The sequence below is a fragment of the Chamaea fasciata genome, unplaced genomic scaffold, assembly GCF_029207755.1.
Source record: "Chamaea fasciata isolate MVZ Bird 193981 ecotype frontalis unplaced genomic scaffold, bChaFas1.0.hap1 SCAF_6, whole genome shotgun sequence".
Classification (NCBI taxonomy): Eukaryota; Metazoa; Chordata; class Aves; order Passeriformes; family Sylviidae; genus Chamaea; species Chamaea fasciata.
In genome coordinates this window covers 60,130,561-60,149,601 of record NW_027094091.1, presented here as the reverse complement: position 1 = coordinate 60,149,601, position 19,041 = coordinate 60,130,561, and the positions used below count along the sequence as shown (strand labels likewise).

At 40.4% G+C, this 19,041-nt stretch overlaps 1 protein-coding gene across 3 annotated transcripts in view; it reads right to left on the bottom strand.

Moving 5' to 3' along the window:
• ZNF827 (zinc finger protein 827) overlaps positions 1–19,041 on the bottom strand; it is a 113,233-nt gene that overhangs the window by 50,104 nt on the left and 44,088 nt on the right. For all 3 annotated transcript variants that reach the window (XM_066186530.1, XM_066186531.1, XM_066186529.1), the window contains exon 4: positions 10,693–11,176. In XM_066186530.1, coding sequence (XP_066042627.1) covers positions 10,693–11,176 — 484 coding nt within the window. The remainder of the gene's footprint in view (positions 1–10,692; positions 11,177–19,041) is intronic.

Sequence of the window (19,041 nt, the reverse complement as noted above, 5' to 3'; positions counted from 1 at the left end):
CAGATGACTCGTTGAGTGCCTTTAAATTTGGTAAGTTTACATTTTTCCCACTTCTCTAAACTTCCGTCTCCACAAACACAAAAGACAGAGCATTGTCCCTGACAAAATCTGGAAACATTTACCTTCTTAAACCCTCGGTCTTCATTCCCCTCCAATTCACAGCTTCTTACCTACTCTCAGTCTCCTCACTTTTTTGGCTTATTTCCTCAGACACTCCTTCTCAGCAACTCCGCCAAAACTCCTAGAGAACCCAAATCCCTGCATCCTATCATGAAGTGCTCACCATCTCCCAGACATGTGAACTCTAAAATGTGAGGTACAATTACCATCTTTATCAGAATTAGACACTTACATTTGCTACTTTGAGCCTTTGTTCATTTCCATACAGTTCAATTTTTTTATTGTTTGTCTTTGGGGGTGTGCTAATGGTTTTTAAAGCTATTGCATTACCCTGTAACACAACACGTATTTTCAATTTGTATTTCAGAGTTGTTTGGTTTTCCTCCTTGTTGGTTGGCAAGTCATTACCAAAGAACACGATTAAGGCAAGTGGTGTAAAGAGTGCGTACATAAGCAACGTGCACATACACATTAGGTCTATTCACTTCAGAAATTGCATTACCTTATATCTGGAATTTTTAACATGACCTACAGGCACGTTTACCAGTACTAGGAATTGCTTTTGCATTTTTTATTTTTTAAAGAACAGCAAAAGCAGAAATGTGAAACATTAAAACATGCCTTAACCCATAAAAATGCAAGTTAGAGCTCTCGAGACAATCTTAACTTTACCAAGGTACTAACAAAATAATTCCATCTATCTTCTTTACCCTGGCTTCAGTCTATTCTGGGGTTTGATCCAGGGGGATGAATGGTCACAAAAAAAAAAAAAAAAAAAAGGAGACCCAAACCTTCTCTGCTGAATTAGCTTCTGCTGTCCGTTGCTTTTAAAACATGCCACTCCAGCTGCTATGCTGATATGAAAAATACCTCCACCAGGAACTGAGTGCAACTGAGAGAGAGCAGCCTGCCTGAACTTTCAGAGAACACTGGGGAAAGAAAAGGTCTTCTGAATTTATTCATTTCAAAAAGGTATTAATTCAAATTTGTCCCAGAAAATAAAGGAAGCATGAGTCAGAGGCAAGAGGTAAAGACGACCCACCGAGAACAACCATTAACCTGTGGACCCAGCCTTGTCTCTGCCATGAACCAGGGCAGAAAATGAGCCAGACAGAGCAAGCACTACAGGCTGAGTAAGCCTACACTTTTTCACCATTTAAAATAGAGGTGATATTAAACTTGCATAGATCAGTGTAAGTTTGCAACCATATACCATGGCAAAAACATCCATAAACAAACAGAATGTAACAGAATTCATATAGTATCACAGACTTAAGCAAGGAACTTATTACAACAGTTAGGTGCTATGGTATGCAGTGGCAGACGCTTATTGCATTATGCTACCACAAGAAAAAGAATCAAAAGGAATGCTTTTGGAAGAAATTAGCTTTCTTTTTTAAAACCCTCTTTTCACCAAGGCAAAAGTCAGCAGCCAGTTTGACCCAGTCCAAGGTGGTGTCTCTATGCTCTTCATCCCAGAGTATCCTCAAATTCTGCTTAGATGAAGACAAGTTCTAATAGCTCAGAGGACCAAAAAATTCAAGGTAGATCACATCAGAGTTTAAACAGTTTAGTGATAGTCCAGCTCTTAGTCCCTCAGTTCAGGAGGAACACTGAAGTGCTGGAGTGAGTCCAGAGAAGGGCCACAGAGCTGGTGAAGAGTCTAGAGCACAAGTTTTGTGAGAAGTGGCTGAGGAAGCTGGGGGTGTTTAGCCTGGAGAAAAGGAGGCTCAGGGGTGACTGTCACTCTACAATTCCCTGAAAGGAGGCTGTAGCCATGTGGAGGTCAGTCTCTTGTCCCAGACAGCCAGCGACAGGATGAGAGGAAATAGTCCCAAGCTACACCAAGGGAAGCTTAAGTTGGACGTCAGGAAGAATTTCTTCCAGAAAGAGTGATTAGACATTGGAATGGGCTGCTCTGGGAGGTGTTTAAGGAAAGACTGGATGTGGCACTCAGTGCTGTGGTCTGGTTGACAGGGGAGTGTTTGGTTAAGGATTGGAATTGATGATCTCAGAGGTCCTTTCCAACCTGATTGATCCTATGAAGTGATAGATGCAGAATGAATCAAGTTTCCCTCCTTTCCTCTGTACACCTTTCCCTTTCTGTCCCTACGCCACATGTGATCCCTCCTGCAGGGACAGCACATGCTGCTAGGAGCCACTGCCTCACACTTCTGAGCCACCATCCAGGGTAACAATGATAAACAAAAGCAGTTGATAACCAATCTACCAGCACAGCATCAGATATAATCTAAATGACTTCTTCACAAGATATGCATACTCTGTGAGTTTACAATACTTCACCAACGAGAAAAATCAAACATAATCAGGGTTCCCCAGCCCAGAGGAAGCCCTGAAGGTCTGCCTTTGGCAGTATTACATGAAGGAAAAGAATCCCGGACTGTTGTTCTTATTTATGTCACTGATTCTGCCTACTCTAGCTGCTTTGTTTTGGACAGAAGAGGGAACTATAAATTAGGAAAGAAGTAGTCTTATTTCTTTAATTAACTGGCAGCACATTCCTTGAACCGATGATGTTTTCTAAAAACCAAACACTTAAATTGTAGATAAATCACAAAAATAGAAGAGTTACTTGCCTCATTTTTCTTCCCCCAGAAAATAAAAACAAAATCAGACAATGACTGGGTCAGTTTCAAGGCAATTGCTACAATTTACAGGGTTTTTACTCTTTCTTGAAATATACTAAAGCAGATTCTAATGTAAATGAAGCCTAAAAACAGAAGGACAAATAAAAAAGGGCAGGTCGCCTTATTTATCAGCTCCATATATTAAAGATAGAGGGGAAGAAACCCCACAACACAAAAAAGACCCTAAACAACAGAAGCCCCCACCACTCTTGTTTCTGTCCCATCTTGGATCCACAACTATGGACAAAATTGCTAACACATGGGGAATAGCAAGTGTGATGCATCCACTAGCCATTTTAGGGAAAACAATAAACAGATGTAAGAAAAAACCATTGCAAATAAGGGAAATAAAAGTTTTCTATGATGATTTTTTTAAAAATCCCATGACTGAGGAATCCTTAAAAAAATTAGAACTAGGCAAGAATTAAAAAGAATATGTTGAAGATTATTAAAGTATATTTGAACGACAAAATTATTATACCCCAGAAGGAAGAGTATCATCTAGCTACATACAAAAATAGATACACACACATATCCTAATTTGTATTTAATTTACATTCATTCTGAACAGCAGTGAGAACAGAATGAAAGATGTGTTGTCTGCAGACTGAATAAAAAAAACCCAGCAATTTAATTTTGAAATGCACGGTGAGGAAACAAAACAAACCCATGCAGCAAACGAAACCAACAGGCAGGAATCTCTCAAGCACGGTGGATAATGCTCCATTTGTTCCATTCCATATCCAGAAAAAACACAGATCAAAGAATATTCCAGACTGCTGATTTTTATCTTCCTGGCAACTGGAACCATTTGAGCCATTTGGCAAAAGTAGATGATCAAAGTTATAACACTTTTCCTGAAACTGCCAAATGCCACAAGAAAAGCTTTGGGCATCTGCCACTAATCTGAAACACTCTGGGAGAAGCTGCTAACTCCATCAGTCCACTTAAGAGGATTTCTAAATGCTCAGAATGTTTATAACTGAAAGAGGAAAAATGGGCTGATTACTTCCAAGGCAAGCTTAATGTTACAAGTCACAATCAGCAAGAAGTTGGTCACTGCTCCATCCGTCTGAGAGAAAACCATGATGAAAAACCCAGAATCCACAACAAAAATCCTGCCAAAAAAAAAAAAAGAAAAAAAAAAAAAAAGAAAAAAAAAAAAGAAAAAAAGGCCACGAGAAAAAGCATCCACACAGAGTGAAAAAGCATCCACAGAGAGTCTGGGTTGAAAGGAACTATGATGAACCTTCCAAACCAGAGGGCAAACTCTGAGCTGTGGTGGTTAAAATGAACCAAGGGCCTCTGACAGATCAGTTCTGCAGTATTTGGAGGACACAGTCCCAAGTCAGTGGGCATCACATCACCCTGAGGGCAGGTGTGGTCAATAAAGGGTGTGACTTGAGTTATCTACTATTTTATTCTCTAGCCATTGAAATGTCCAGGTAGGAACTGGCATTCTGCATGGAGACCATGGCTTATATTTGATGACATTCAAGAACTGGGAGAGGGGCACAAACATTGCAGAAGCAACCCCCAGTGAGCTAATTACTTCACAAGAAAAATCTATGGAATTGGAACCTGTTGGAGAATCTCCAGACTAAAATCCAATTGGGCTGACAAATTATGCTCATCTTATTAAACACAGAGGCTGCATATACTGTAAGTGGCCCAAAAGGAGAAATACTGTTCTTCTAGCAGGACACTCTAGCTGGTCCATCATTTCCTTTTAGTGCCTCTTGTCCTGGAGTATTAATATGTTCCAGAGCACTTCATGCTACCTAAGTCTTCTAGGAATTCTCAGTCAATTTCACCTGAATTTTAAAGCCCTCTACTCTGTCCTCAGCCAAGAAAACTAACCTATAGGGCTATAAGGGACAGAATGGGCATTATCAATGAAAAAGCAACTCATGACTCAAGGGCGCTCAGCATCACGACATTTTTATCAAAGCAGTGCAATGGCAGAATAGACAATCACAAATACAATGATGCCACGATTCGACACTCCTGGGCTTCAGAACACCACTTAAAATGTGAGGTCTTCCAAACCAGATTGCTTAACTACATTAAAAACTGCAAGCATAGGTTAAGAAAGGCCAGTTAACTAAACTGACCTTTGAAGCTGCTCTGTGTTTAGAAAGCTGGAGTCAAGCACAATGACACACAGAAAAGGAGAATGACCAGTCCTGCTACTGTGACTTCAAAATTTCACCATGTTCTAGTCCAAGTGGAATGGAGAAATCAGGCAAATTGCTAAGGCAGGTGCAGAGCCACACATCCCTTGCAACACCCCAAGATGTCGGCTACGCAGCCAAAGTCCCACAGGCTAAACAAGGCTGTAGCATCTGCCAAGACCATTTCTTCCTTTCCAGGTAAAAAACAAAACAGCAGCAGAACAGGTAAGATTGTGAGGAAGCTGGAGAAAAGAGAGGGGAGAAGTGAAAGGAGCAAGAATTTGTTGCTGATAAGAAAGAATTGTTTGCAATATGGGAATGTCTTCTTTCTACAAAGAAGCAAAATCAGAGGAGAGAAATACCACTGGACCGACCTTTATATTTGTTTAACAAAACAAAAACCAAAACAAACAATCAGAGATGATTGAACCAACAGTGTTTTCAAATCCCATTTTGGATGGATGTGAGAGAAAGGCTCATGAGCTCGGACTTTTGCCCAGAGTAATGGTGTATTTAGGGAAGCAAAAAAGCCATCAGCCTAGTCCAGTCATATACTCCAAATGTAAGAGTTTGTGTAGACATTAAAACTAAATCGTAAGCACAGACCTGGTTCAGGATCATATTGCTGGCTTCTTTTAAGTTGTTTTGGACTGAGTACACACACGAAAAAAAGGAGTTTGTTACTCTGCATTTTAAATTGTTGAATTAGAACAGAGATTACACTGCTTTATCTTGCTAAATTCTACACATTCCTTCAAGATGTAAAACACAATGGGCGTGATTTTAAGGATGCCTAGAAATCATGGATACAAAACTAGAAATTGCTGAAAAGAGATTATAAGAGTGATGATATATCAGTAGCAAAGATTAGAACAAGATTTTATTTGCCCAAGTTTTAAGTAGATGTGCTACTGCACATCAGAATTTTACTTCCAACTAAAGGTCTATATGGAAACTAGGAAAATGTGAATTTGGAGAGACTTCAAAGAGAAAACTTGATGACATCAGGGGTATTTACACTGACAGCAGCATCATGGAATTCACAGTATTTTTTAATTAGGGACATGGCTCAATAATTGCCAGCCCTGTGCACGTACATATTCTAATTGAGATTTTACATTCTGACATAAACTACAAATCCCAAATATAGACAGCGTGGTCTTTTCTTTGGAACTTGCTACTACAATACATGAATTACGGCAATTTAATTGGACATGCTTTTTCAAAAATTAGAAATAGCTGTTTGAAGAGTTCAAGTTCAGTATTGTCAATGCCAAATGATAAAACATGTCAAATTACTTGTGCTACCTTTAAGGAATGCAGTAATTTCAAGAGCCGAACAGAACAAATAATCTAAGTGATTACTTAGCTTATCTACTCATATGCTGCATATAGATGTCTGATGATTTACTCTCCCATTATTCCATTAATGGAATCAGCTAATAAAACATGAATGAAAAGCCCAAATATTTTGGGCAGTCACCAAAGTCCCATGGTGGCTTTTTTCCCCGAAATAAAGGCGTGACTCCTCACACAACAGTGACAGCAGATATGACAAACTGAGAGAAAGCAGTTTCTAATTGGTTTAACATGGCCAGCCCCAAACCCTCAGCATTTTAGCTCCTTCCTCCTGTCTTTTCTTAAGGTTTTCCACGCCAGTAACTGGGGGAACATAAAAAGAACAGCAGAGGCAGGGCACACTTGATACTACTCCACAAGATGAAGAGACCTGCTTGCTGGAGCAATGCACTTGTTTAAACCCAGAGAGGTGGGGGAGAGAGGCCAGCAATGAAGGATGTGTACCAATTACTGTTTCCACACAGAATCCCATGGAGAGCAATAGTGCAAGAATCCCATTCATTTTGCTGGGATTCATTTATTTCCAAATGTTAAAAGTTACTGCAGCACATAATGTAGGCACAGTAATATCATCACTAGGGTACACTGGCCATTGTAGTTTGGATCATTGTGAAAGAATGTTTTATTACCAAAAAATCTAAAACCAAAACAAAACCCCACCAAGAAACTCAAAAAAGCCCATCAGGCCTGAAAAGTGGGTGGAAGGACACCAGTATTTAAAGGGATGTGTTGCATAATGTCTGCCACTGAAACCTTTGAAACATGAAAATCAAATACTCTTCAAATTAAGATATGAATGCTGTTATAAAGTCTCAACATGGAATTGATAGACTGGGGGAGGAAAACATTCTGACAAAACACTGATAGAACAAAATACTGGAAAAATTTGAAGTGTACAAGCAGACCTACTGAAATCAAAGGAGCAAGATTTGAAGGTCAAAACAGACCCATGCTTAAATATTGTTCTCTTTATGTGTTGAGTCATCTGCTAATTGTCTTTACACAAAAATCTGAATGAAGTTTTAGAGAACCCTTTTAAATTTCTTGTGAATTTAAAATAGTCTCCTACCTTAAACTAGGATCTAGATAATTAAATCTAGAAAAAAAGTCAAGATTTGTTCTAATTTTTAGATTTACATTTGGTGATTTGTGTTATGCCTTATTTTACAAAACACATAACTAAAGATCCTTCTGGCAAGCAATGGCCCAGAGTTGGGTATGAAGTGGTCTTGAAAAGGTCACCCACAGCAGTATTTCTCAATCTCTTTAAATCTAAAGCTCCTCTGAGCCTTTCTGAATAAAACCTGAAAGGTTGTTTTGAGCATAATTCATCATAATTCATGTGTCACCATAATTCATCTCTGGCCTGCTCCAAATCAGGTCTAACTTTGAACATCTGTAAATTTCCCCCCGATTTGCATCTCTACAGCTTGCTGCTTGTTTTTTTTCAGATAACATTTCTTGCCACTGCTTATGGCATCCTATGGTCCACTGATTGACATACACAGATTTAGTCCATCTTACTGCTTAATATGTGACCAGCCTTATCTGACATCCAGCTGCTTTTACATTTCCCCAGTGGCAGCGATGCCACAATCTCTCCAGCCAAGCTATCCTAGAGGTATAAATACCTCAGCTTGGGAAAGATTTTCCTAACACTAACTTAAACCTTACCATGATACAATCCTGTTACTTTTTGTCTTAATTACAATAATTTTATGATTATTTACTATAATCTCCATTTTCCTGAAAACTATGTTAAGGCACATGGAAAACAAGGTGGTGGTTGGTGACAGCCACTGTGGCTTCACCAGGGACAAATCATGCCTGACAAACTTGGTGGCTTTTTATGGTGGGGCTTCAGCAGTGGTGGACAGGGGCAGAGCAGACTTGTGCCAAGCATTTGACACTGTCACATGTGACACCTTCGTCTCTAAACTGGAGAGACATGGGACATGATGGATGGACTTCAGCAGGTTTCCCATGAAACTGGAGGTATACAGATTGACACCAAGCAAGAAGAGGAGCAATAAACATTGGCAAGCGAAAAGAAATGTTCATTTAGAGCATCAATATTCAATAAGAATAAATGCCAAATTCTAAAAGTCTATATATCTATCTACTGCTTCTTTCCTAGCCACAAGGCCTGTCAGAGAAGAAAATTAGATTGTTTTGACATAATTTGGTCTCGAAAAATCTGTGTTGGCTGTTACAATTGGCATATACAATTTGAGATGTCAAAAGATTTATATCATTGGAAAGGTAGGGCAAATAATTGAAGCTCTGATGGGCCTAACAAGACTGTCGTAATAAAGAAATCACTCAAAGGAACTTCGTTCAGCAGAGCTGAACCATCAAAACTGCAGCTAATACTCAGCCAACTTGCTAAAAGAGAAGTACTTCTACTCTAAATTTATGTACTCTGTACAGGGGAAAGCATGAACCAAATGTATGTAACACAATATAAATCTCAGGAAAAAAGAAATTCCCTTCCTTCTGACATTGCTCTTCCCGTGTAGCAAACTTGGTGACTGGCAGTACATTTTAATCCAAATATGCGCACATACAAAATTACAGATACATCTGGCTCCCCCAGCGACTTTATAACATGTTGCTAGGTAACAGTGCATACAAGTCAGGTTTCAAGACCTTTAGTAAGTCACCATAAAATAACTGCATAGGCTTTTTGCATGAATAATGTACCTTTGTATCCCTTCTCTGATGCCAATAGAGCAGACACTGAAAACATGACCGCCTGTTAAACTGTGAACAGCTTCCCATCAACTGCTACATGAAAAGCCACACACCAAATTGTTGCATGTTCTCTCAGCTTTCAGGCTTTCCCCCCCTCTCCTTCACTCTGCTCTCAATCCTGATACATGCAGCCATCATGAGCACCACCCTCCCCAGGCCAGCCCTGCTGATGTGCAGAGCCTCTTTGTGCACAGCAACCCAAATTTAAGGTCGACATCGGAACAACAACATGTGTGGGACAGCTGTTGGACAGCGTAAGATAGATTTCATATCGAGTCCCAATTTGAAACTCAAGTAAAGAAATGTACAAGCAAACCCAAACAGACTCATCCTGCCCACTTGCTGTCAGTCAGACTAATAATTTATATGGACAGATTATTTAATATTATTTTCAGGGGGAGGTCCTATGGCTTCTTCCAACCAACACAGCGTATCATTTGTGCCAGCCCAATTCACCTCCTGCTTGCCCTCAGCTGTTTTCTCTTTTCCTGGCTGGCTCCATAAAGCCTCAGCTTAGATTTCTTGTATTAACCCATTCTACTCAATTCCTCACAGAACTGTGGTCCCAGAGGTAAAAAGATCTGGGAAGATGAGGAGAGCAAGATTTTCCTAAACAAATGGCTGTGGTTTCACCAAGGCTGGGCATTAACACAGAGCTAATTCCTTAGTTTACCTGACAATAAAATTTGCTCAAATACAAATTACTTTCCATTTAAAGGAGAAAGCTGACTGATTATTTTCTGTGGTGAAGATTATCTTCTATCTCTAAAGCCTAAAACTTCCCATAGGGACCAAGATCTCTTTGTGAAACAGAAGCTCCTTGAGTGACATTTTTCCTGACTTCTTTCTCTTCAAAAATTCAAGGCCTATTTTGAAAACATTTGGCATGGAACACCTCCCCAGAATATCAACTGTTCTGAAGTATTCAGTCAAATCAATAAAAGAGCATATAAAATATAACAGATCCACCCTAAACACATCCTACACTTCAGTTTCACACATGAATATCATTCTTACAGCAATGGTCTGATGGTGAAAAAACACTAAACGTATGTTTGGCATTAGATACGGATTTAAATTAAAATAATTATTATTTTTAAAAGCTTACATGAATCTCTAGGATTACTCTTCTTTTAAAAGTGCTAGCAACAAAACCCAAATGCAGTAACATTTACACTTCACAAGCACTTACCACATAGGCCTCAAATGCTACTTGGAAAGAAAGGTGACCAATACTTCATTGATTCTTTTTAACAGGTGGGTAAAGGCAGAGAACTTAAGAACTGAATTTTTGAACATGCTGGGCGCGTGGGTGGCCCTCAATGATTTCAAACTAGAGCTACAGGTATTCCGCATGCCTGGAAAATGCGTCACAAGAGATTTGCCAAGGTAAATACTAATGAACGTGAAAGCCTGGATAAACAGTTCTTGCTCCTAATCCCAGCAATTAAACAGCAAAACCCCTTTCCCTTCTCACTGTTTCCCCTTTGCCCTCCACCAAGCCTCTCCTATCAAAAGAAAAATTATTAAGCTAAGAAGCTACAATGTTTTGCTCCTAGCAATTCCTTGACTTAGCAAAACCAAGACAAAGTGTGTCCTAGCCCACAAAGGAGTAGCCAATGCTGCTGCTCAATTACCTGACAGCTTCATTAGAAAATCTGATGCCATCTTGACAGAGATGTCTTGGCTGAATAGCGCTGATGCTGTATTGGCTACGAAGTCAGAGGAGTCTTTCAGCTTTGTGTTGTTTGGGGCTCTGTCAACAGTGCTAAGAGCAAAAGGTGCAGCTGAGGCGCCAGTGTCATCTTTGGGCTCTTCTTTCACCAGCAAAGGTGGAACCCCCCCAGCAGGCTGCCCAGCCACATCGGGTGTTTTGGATACAGATGCTGATCCCGTGAGGTCGGGCCCCGCTCCTTCCCTCTGTGGTCCCGGGCAGGAGTCACTGTTTAGCTGTGGTGACCCCTTCACCTCAGTTTCTGGCATTTCCTCCTTCACTTTAGACTCTGTCCTGAGGAAATGCTGGTGGCAGCGCATGTGGAGTTTCAGGCTGAAGTGGCGAGAGGAGGTAAAAGGGCATAACTGGCATTGGAAGGTCTCACCCCTGTCTTGGTGCTGATGAACCTGGTTCAAGAAGTGAAAGATAAAAGCATGTATTAAGCCAAGCAGATTAATAGAATTCCAGAAATCTCAACTCTGCATTTCTCATACTCTTTGAAAAAAAAAAAAAAACAACAAAAAACCAAAAGAAAATATTAACTAATGAGTGAACTCTTCATTCTGAGCACTTGGAAAGTCAGACCCCAAGAACAGTAGGATTCTTTCACACAAGTCAAAGAGCGTAAACATCAGACTCAAGTGAAAACAAAACAAAATAAAACAAAACAAAAAATCAGGAACATCTGTTCCTGCAGGTTGGAAATGATGAAGTCTGCTTTGGATCAAACAGTTCTTACAATCAGATCCTGATGACCTGTTGGTGCATAAAGACTTCCAAGCTATAACTAATAACTTTCTTGATTAAAAAACAAACATCACTCTGTGCAATCTAACTAATAAAAATTGTTCAGAGCAACCCAGCCAAAATAAAAAGCCCAACCAGCACAGCAACGTCCATCACTGATTTATGTACCATTAGAGTAAAAACACAGCACCTGGCAATACCAAGGAGCTATTGAAACAGTTTGCTGCAAATTAATTCTACCAGAAAATAAACAGCTCTTTTATGATAGAATAGAAACATGAGAGATGGTGTCTGCCGTTTATTCTAGTTTATCAGTCAGTTAAGGATCACAGTTAATCTTACTGTCCTCATATTTTGACTGCAAGCTCTTTGTCATAGAGCCTGCATGCTCCAGTATGAATACAATGCCTGCTATCCTCAGGCTTGATCCCGATTACCTTTTAGAGGGAACTCCATCCATCCCTGTGTAATGACTCACGTATTATATGAGCAGACACCCTCATTAAACTATATAAGCTACATACATATAATTATACAATTTCTAGCTTCATACAGTACTCATTAAAGAGAAGGAACAACTGAGCCCAGCATAATAGCAGCCAGGCTGTTGAAAAATCTTTTCGCTACGGCTTCACAAATAAACTTTAAATCCTGACAGCAGCACTCCAGGCTACTCCCTGCAAAAAGGCTGGCAAATACATATATTTGTTCCTTATTAATGGAAGAACATGTGATCGGGGCACACTGGCACCAGCTGAGCTCCACACATTCGCTTTCGCTTGTGACTCAAGTCGGTTGGAAACATTTCAGTGAGACAGATTTTTGTTGGAAAAAGGCAATTTGTTGAATGCAAAATATTTCACCTGAAACATGGAGAGGTTTGATGAACTCTTGGCAAACAAGGTGTGATTCCCCTACCCTACTGAGTGGCACTCTTCCTTCCCCGTGCTCCCGGAGCTTGGCTCAGAAGCAGCCAGCTGTGCCAGGGATTCAAGGCTTGCTGCTACAGCCTGGGAGTCCAAAAGCCCTGAGGGCTGCAGATTTACAGGAGGGAGCTTGGAAAACCTAGCTTTAGCTAAGGCTTTCAGCACTTTCTGCTCTCCTGCAGAGCTGAGATCTAGATCCCAGGAGTCCTGGTGCAGACACTGCAGAGCTCCAGAGTAACAGCAGCATTTCCCAAACAAGGCTCTGTCAGAATTCAGGCTGGAGTTTCACGTGGTTGTGGACAATTGCCTGATTAAATTCCTATATTGTAATAGGAACTCAGTCACAAGCTCAGATCCAGGACTTCCAGCTCTACACAAGCCCTCAGCTCAGGTCTGATAAAATGTAAAGCTGGGGGATGTCTCTCTTTTTGCACTTTTTCCATTCAGTGGAGACACATTTCACCAGTGGTGTGTAACTTTTCATTCAGTGGCTCTTTGGTGGCTCTGGAGGTGCTAGACGGACAGCAAGAGAGAGTTTCTCTTGGCCAGAACAACATTCTCAATACTGTCTAAGCATGACATTTACAGACAAAGCAATTCTGGAATCTTATAATTGCACCTGACAATGACAGAAAAAAAAAAAAAAAGAAGAAGAAAAAAAGAAAAAGTTTATGCTAACCTAACACAGATTTAAGGCAATCTTGCAGAAGAACTGCAACACAATAAATTCTAAATATTAGCAGGCTACAACGAAAATGCCAACCAGATTGCTTGTCTACACTACTGGAAGCAGGATGGTCTGTGAGTACAGCAGTGTGTGAGCACTCTTCTCAGAGAACACCAAGATGTACTCAGGGCAGCAAGCACCCTCACCATGGCAACTTTATCGCTTACACCCACAGATTCTGTGTGCCAGGGTTTCTCTCCAGGATCCCCTTCAATCAGCATTTCCCTGCCTATGTGTTTAATCACGTCTTGCAGAGGCCCTTATCACAGCCATCAATACGATGCCTTCAGAAGGCTGGCACAGCTGCAGGCAGGTGACGGAGCCTGTGTGGGAGCCCACCTTCTCTCCCTGGGAGTATGGCATGCCACCTCTGCAATATCTTTTGAGAATGGATGAAAATAGGAGCCACTGATTCATTTGATTTGAATTCTTTTTCTCCTGCCCAAAGACAGTAACTTCATCACCGATGGATTTCTCATAAAACAAGGAACGTTTCTAACTCGCAGCCAAGGAATGACAGAGTTCAAACCCAAATATTTTGAGTATTGAAAGGAAAAATTTTAGACCTAGAAAAAGAAAAAATGAAAAAAAAATTAAGCCAAAGATTTAGCCTCTCCAATGTCCAGAGTCCATTCCCACAAGAAGATTTTAACTTTTATTTCATTTTCATAAATAACATTAATTTAAAAATTTGAACACTAAAGCTAAGCTAAAATCCCCCTAAAGGAAAAACTCCCTTATTTTCTCGTTCAACAGCAGCTAAAAGAGCCAAGAATTGCCATTCCTTGCCATTTGGGGGTAAAAGTCAAAGCAGCAACTACTTGCTGCAGAATGAAAAACAAGAAACCCCGTAGAGCTACACAGAAAGCCACAGGGGAGATTTAGGCCACACAATATTACAGCCCAAAAAGCCGCCTGCTCCCTCCATGAGGCAGAGAATAGCTCTTACACTGTGCTAATGCTACCCAAACCATCAGATGTCTTCTTTAGGCTCAATCAGGCTCTTCCTGCAAGAACCACAGGCAGGAGGAGACAAGAGTGCAGCTGGCAGGTTTTCCCCAAAGTGCCAGTCTGAGCCCAGCTGCTGCCAGATTTGGATCTCTCTGAATTACACTGCAACAAACCACAGTGCACAACCTGCTCATACACAATGCTTCTTTCAAAATCCCATAAAACTACTGTTTGACTTATGCCAGAACCACTTAAGGGCTTCTGGCTTCAGAGTTTATTTCCTTTAACCAGGGATGTTTTCCTTGACTGGGCAAAGGACTTGTATCATCTTTATTCTAACCCTACAGGCTGCCCAGTCTCAAATGATATTTTGTGGTTCTGCAGTTTTTGTCAGTGTGTGCTTGCTTTGACACATGCAGTAATTTTCAACAGAATTACAGTGTCCTTACAAACTTTAGGCCTTGTTTGAGGACTTGGGTACAAGTTACGTATCGGTCAAATTTTTTTATTTTTGTTTCTCTGTTTCTCTTGCTGCCTCCTCATTCTCACATTACAAGAAAGAAAAAAAAGAGGCCGTTCAGTTCATCTTCTCTATCAGGCATTATTCTGATCACACCTCTCTCACCCTCCTGCCAGTCCCATTCTTTTCAGCTTCTTTCTTCAAAGGCAGTCTTTTCTTGCCATCCCACTAATAATTTTCACTTCCAGTTTTTGAAATCCCTTGTATTTCTCATATGTCTTTTCTGATGCAGTGACCAGAAGTGGCAGCATACCATATGCTAATAGTAACATTGTTACATTTTCAGTGTTATTTCTGTTTTATTCTCCAGACACTCAAATATCTAATGTGCTTTTTAACCACTGCTGTGCATGCCAAGAAAAGGTTTTCATTGAACTGTCTACAACAATATCCAGATATTTTTCCTGAGCAGTTACAGTTCATTATATCCGACAGCCAGGTGCATTATTAGACTCTGGTTTCCAAGGTACAGTACCTTCTATTTGTCAACAATAACTTCATTTGCCCCCTTGTTTATCAGGCAGCCAGCCTCCTTTTGTTCCCTTTCAAGCTTTGCCTTTTTTCATCTCGATTCATGCACATAAGGTTGTACCATCTACAATTCTCTTACCCACAGTCATCACTTTGTGTAGATCACATTCGCTAAAATATGCACAATTCCACTTTTAGTAATGGAACACCCCTCTGTTAGCCTTTTGTCATGCTTAAAATTGCTAATTCCTTCCTACCCTTTGTTTTACTGTCTCTTGGTGAATTTCTAATTTGCCACAGTACATCACATTGCTTAATTTATTTGGCAGCTTCTCTGTGAGAAGCTTTGCCAAAGGCTTTTTTTATAGACCAAATAAATTTCAACTGATTTTAAAGTCTGTGATTTTCCTGACATGCTCAAAACATCTTAGTGGAGGAACACATGATTTTCTTTTACAGAAACCACATGTCCCTATCCGATCACATCATTTGTATCAATGTGCTGGTTTTTCTGTTACTTTTTTTTTTTTTCGGTGGACATTGTAACTTTCCTGGTATCATAAGCCACTTCTTAAGTCATCTTTTTATACTTAAAAGCAACATTCCTGCTGATTTACCAGCCATACAGATGGGCCACAATTACAAATACATGTGATCCCACCCAACAGGGTAAGACAGAAGTAGGGGTGAGGAAAAGGGTGACACAGGCACATCCTGCAATTCTGTGGTACTGCTGAGGTCGATCTTTTCTCTTCCCCTTCCCTACAGCTGGGTAATGCTTTGCACAGACTCTCCTTTCTGGTTACGGGACACAGACATTCATGTTTCTTCTGTGGGATTATGTTAAAAATTGCGTACACTTTCCGTTTTAACATCTATCATGCGCCCTCTGCTTTTTCATTTCATGCTCTTTTCCAACAAATTCCCTCATTTTTAAAATACTGTATTTTCAAAAGTTGAGTGCTGTGGTGCTAGCTTTCATCTGATCCTTCTCCTCAAGACACATGTTATTCATATAGTATTTTCTTTTCAAAAGTATTTCCTTGCTTTACTTGAAAACAAGGTGGAGGAAAAGACCTCTCTGCAGTGTTGGACTGGATTAGGTGTTTAAAAAATTATTTTTTGAGAAGATTTAAGATCTTGCCTTATCTTTGTCTCATATGCAAAAAGTGAGATACTTGAAGTCATTTGTGGTACCTGTCTGAGACTGGGCACAGATTTTATGTGTTGAAAAGCTGTTCAAGTTTGCATTAGCTCCCCTCAGATGACGAAGAGGTCATAGAATCACTCGTGCCTCCCAGGGCTCTTAAAGTTTAACTTAAAAATAAACCAAACTCCCTCCTGTAAAACACCGTCAATCTCCCTCTCCCAAGAAGTTGAAGACGCTTTGAAAAGAACTGCTCCCATACTTCCCTAAAATGGATTAGGAAAGCTTATTCAGTTGCTGACACTGAAAGCTGAGGAAGAAAGAGGGAAAAGCAAAACAACAAGAGGCACTGAGCACCCAGCCTCATTCCTCAGGACCTTTCCTGATCCCCACTATCATATAATTAATAGGCCTCCTAACTGCTAGGCTGATTATAACCCTCTTTGTATTAGACAAGAACATTAATCTGGATATCACTGAGATGGTTGCTCTTCATAAGCAGGAAAACCCTGTGGTTGAGCATCACATGACATGCTGACCACTGCATTGAACCTTCCTGTTAAGCTTCATCTTCCCTCATTTTCTATCAAACCCTCATGCTTCAGCACACGTTCACAATACCAAACTTCTCTTCCATGGCTACAACAGCTAGCTCACCCATTTCTGCCTTATGCCTATATAGCAGCACAAGGAACATTCATGGATATTGTTTTTGGCCATATGCTCCTCTTCCTCACTCCCCCATCCAAGTGCTCAGCTAATATCCTGTTGCTTTCTTGGAACATATCTGTATGATCTCACAGCCTATCTGTCCACCAATTGCTGAGGGAGATGTGTGCATGATCCAAAGGCACCAACTGGCCAAAGTCTGACTGATGCTTGTGGTATTGCTCAGAGGAAAATGTAATCCCTACCAGGAAAAAAACAGAAAAGCCTGACTACATCTTGCTGAATTACACCACAACTTTCCATTACTTTCTGCAGAAGTAGTAGAACACTGTCTCAAGAAGAAAACATATTCCAAGTGAACATATATTTTGATAAACAGAGAGAAGGACTCAAGCATAATACTTGCTGCCTGCTTGGACAAGACACTTCTCTCAGTTACCCATGCATTTTTGCCCAGCTTCATTTTCCAGTTCAGTACTCTCAGCATCTCTAGAAACCATACCATGATACCAGAATCAGCTGCTGAGATGCTCCCCCTAGATTCCTGGGCATGAGAGCCCAAACTCATGGTAATGCATGGACTACAATGTGCCTCAAAAAAAAAAAAAAAAACCCAATATAATTCTGTACTGCATCTATTTTGGGATTTTTCTAAGGTGCCTATCCCTGTGGAATGTAAAGACCACATAACAATAATAGTTAACACACTGTGCCTTAAAAGGCAGACTCCTCACCCCCCCTTGTTTGTTGTGTGTCTGTGTGGAAACTTTCCTTCTGTTTCCCTTCTTGTGCCTTTCACTTCCTCGCCTCCAGTTGTGAGGTAGCCCTGGCAAAGTGCCCTTAGTGGAAGAAAGCTTGATCCATGTGGTGGGTAGCTCATGCAGATCTGAATATGGGTCAGGGCAGGGATCATTCCAGCCCTCTGTTAGGATTTTCTCCATAGCAGGGGATGGGACACCAAAAATGTTGGCCATGTTGTGCTCTGGGTCAGTCACTTAGATATGTTATAATTATACTAAAATTACACAGTATATATATTATATAGTTATTGGTCATTAATCTAAATGGACACACAGAGACCACTCATGGAAATTAAATTTCCAAATAATCAGTTTCAGTGGAGAATGCCTACAAGAACCTAGAAAAAATAAGGTGGTTCAAGCTCATGGCTATGTTGCCTTGGAGGAAGCAAAGACAAAACAATCAGATTCTGAGGACTGCAGCTGAACAAAAACAATTTCTCCTGTTATCCTTATGAATGGAGGAAAAAAAAAAAAATTGAAAACCAAAGAGCAGCACAAAGGAAAAAAGCTTGGTTTGTTACAGCATCCTGGAATAAAAGCTGGCTTGTAATGAATGACAAACACCAGCCCAGTACCTCAGTTCTGAGGAGCCTTTTTTGTTTAGAAAAATGTGTCTTCACCTGTAGCCACAGGGGAGACATGGGGAGAAACGGGTGGAGAGGCAGAAGCAGTTGTACGTTCATGGGCTGCCTGCCAGCAAGGAGATAAGGTCAGGTGGCTCCTAAAGGATACTAAGACAATAAGAAAACCAACACACCCAACTGGCATAACCAGAACACTACATCCTAAGTAGCTCCCAGCTGTACTATATAATTTCTTGTGTGTATTCAGTCCATTTTGAATGCTGTTGGCCTATATCTGTGCCAGTTTTTATATCATCATATAGGTATCGATTTAAATGCAGCACTGTTTATAATGAGAAAAGAAATCTGGTATTTTTTCATTTCTCATCTTGCTATCAATTTACGCTCCCACCAAAAGGAATTCCAACTATGTCTGACACTTTTGGACACAAGACTAACATGCCCCTTCCTCACTCACCTGCTTCAGTTTTGATGTGATAGAAAATAATCCTATTAACGGCTTAGTCAGTTGAGAAAAGTGCATGAAACTTGGAAACTAAGGTAAAATATTATCTTTCAGGTTATTGTGCCTGTGATTCTTTACATCTATCTTTAAGACCAAAACACAAATGCAAACCACCTGGTTTTGTAGGACAATTGCTTTCACCTCAAATAAGGGCAGTTTTGCCAGCAAAGATGCCCAAGTCCATCCCAGCCTTTATGACTGGACTGCAGTGATGGAGGAATC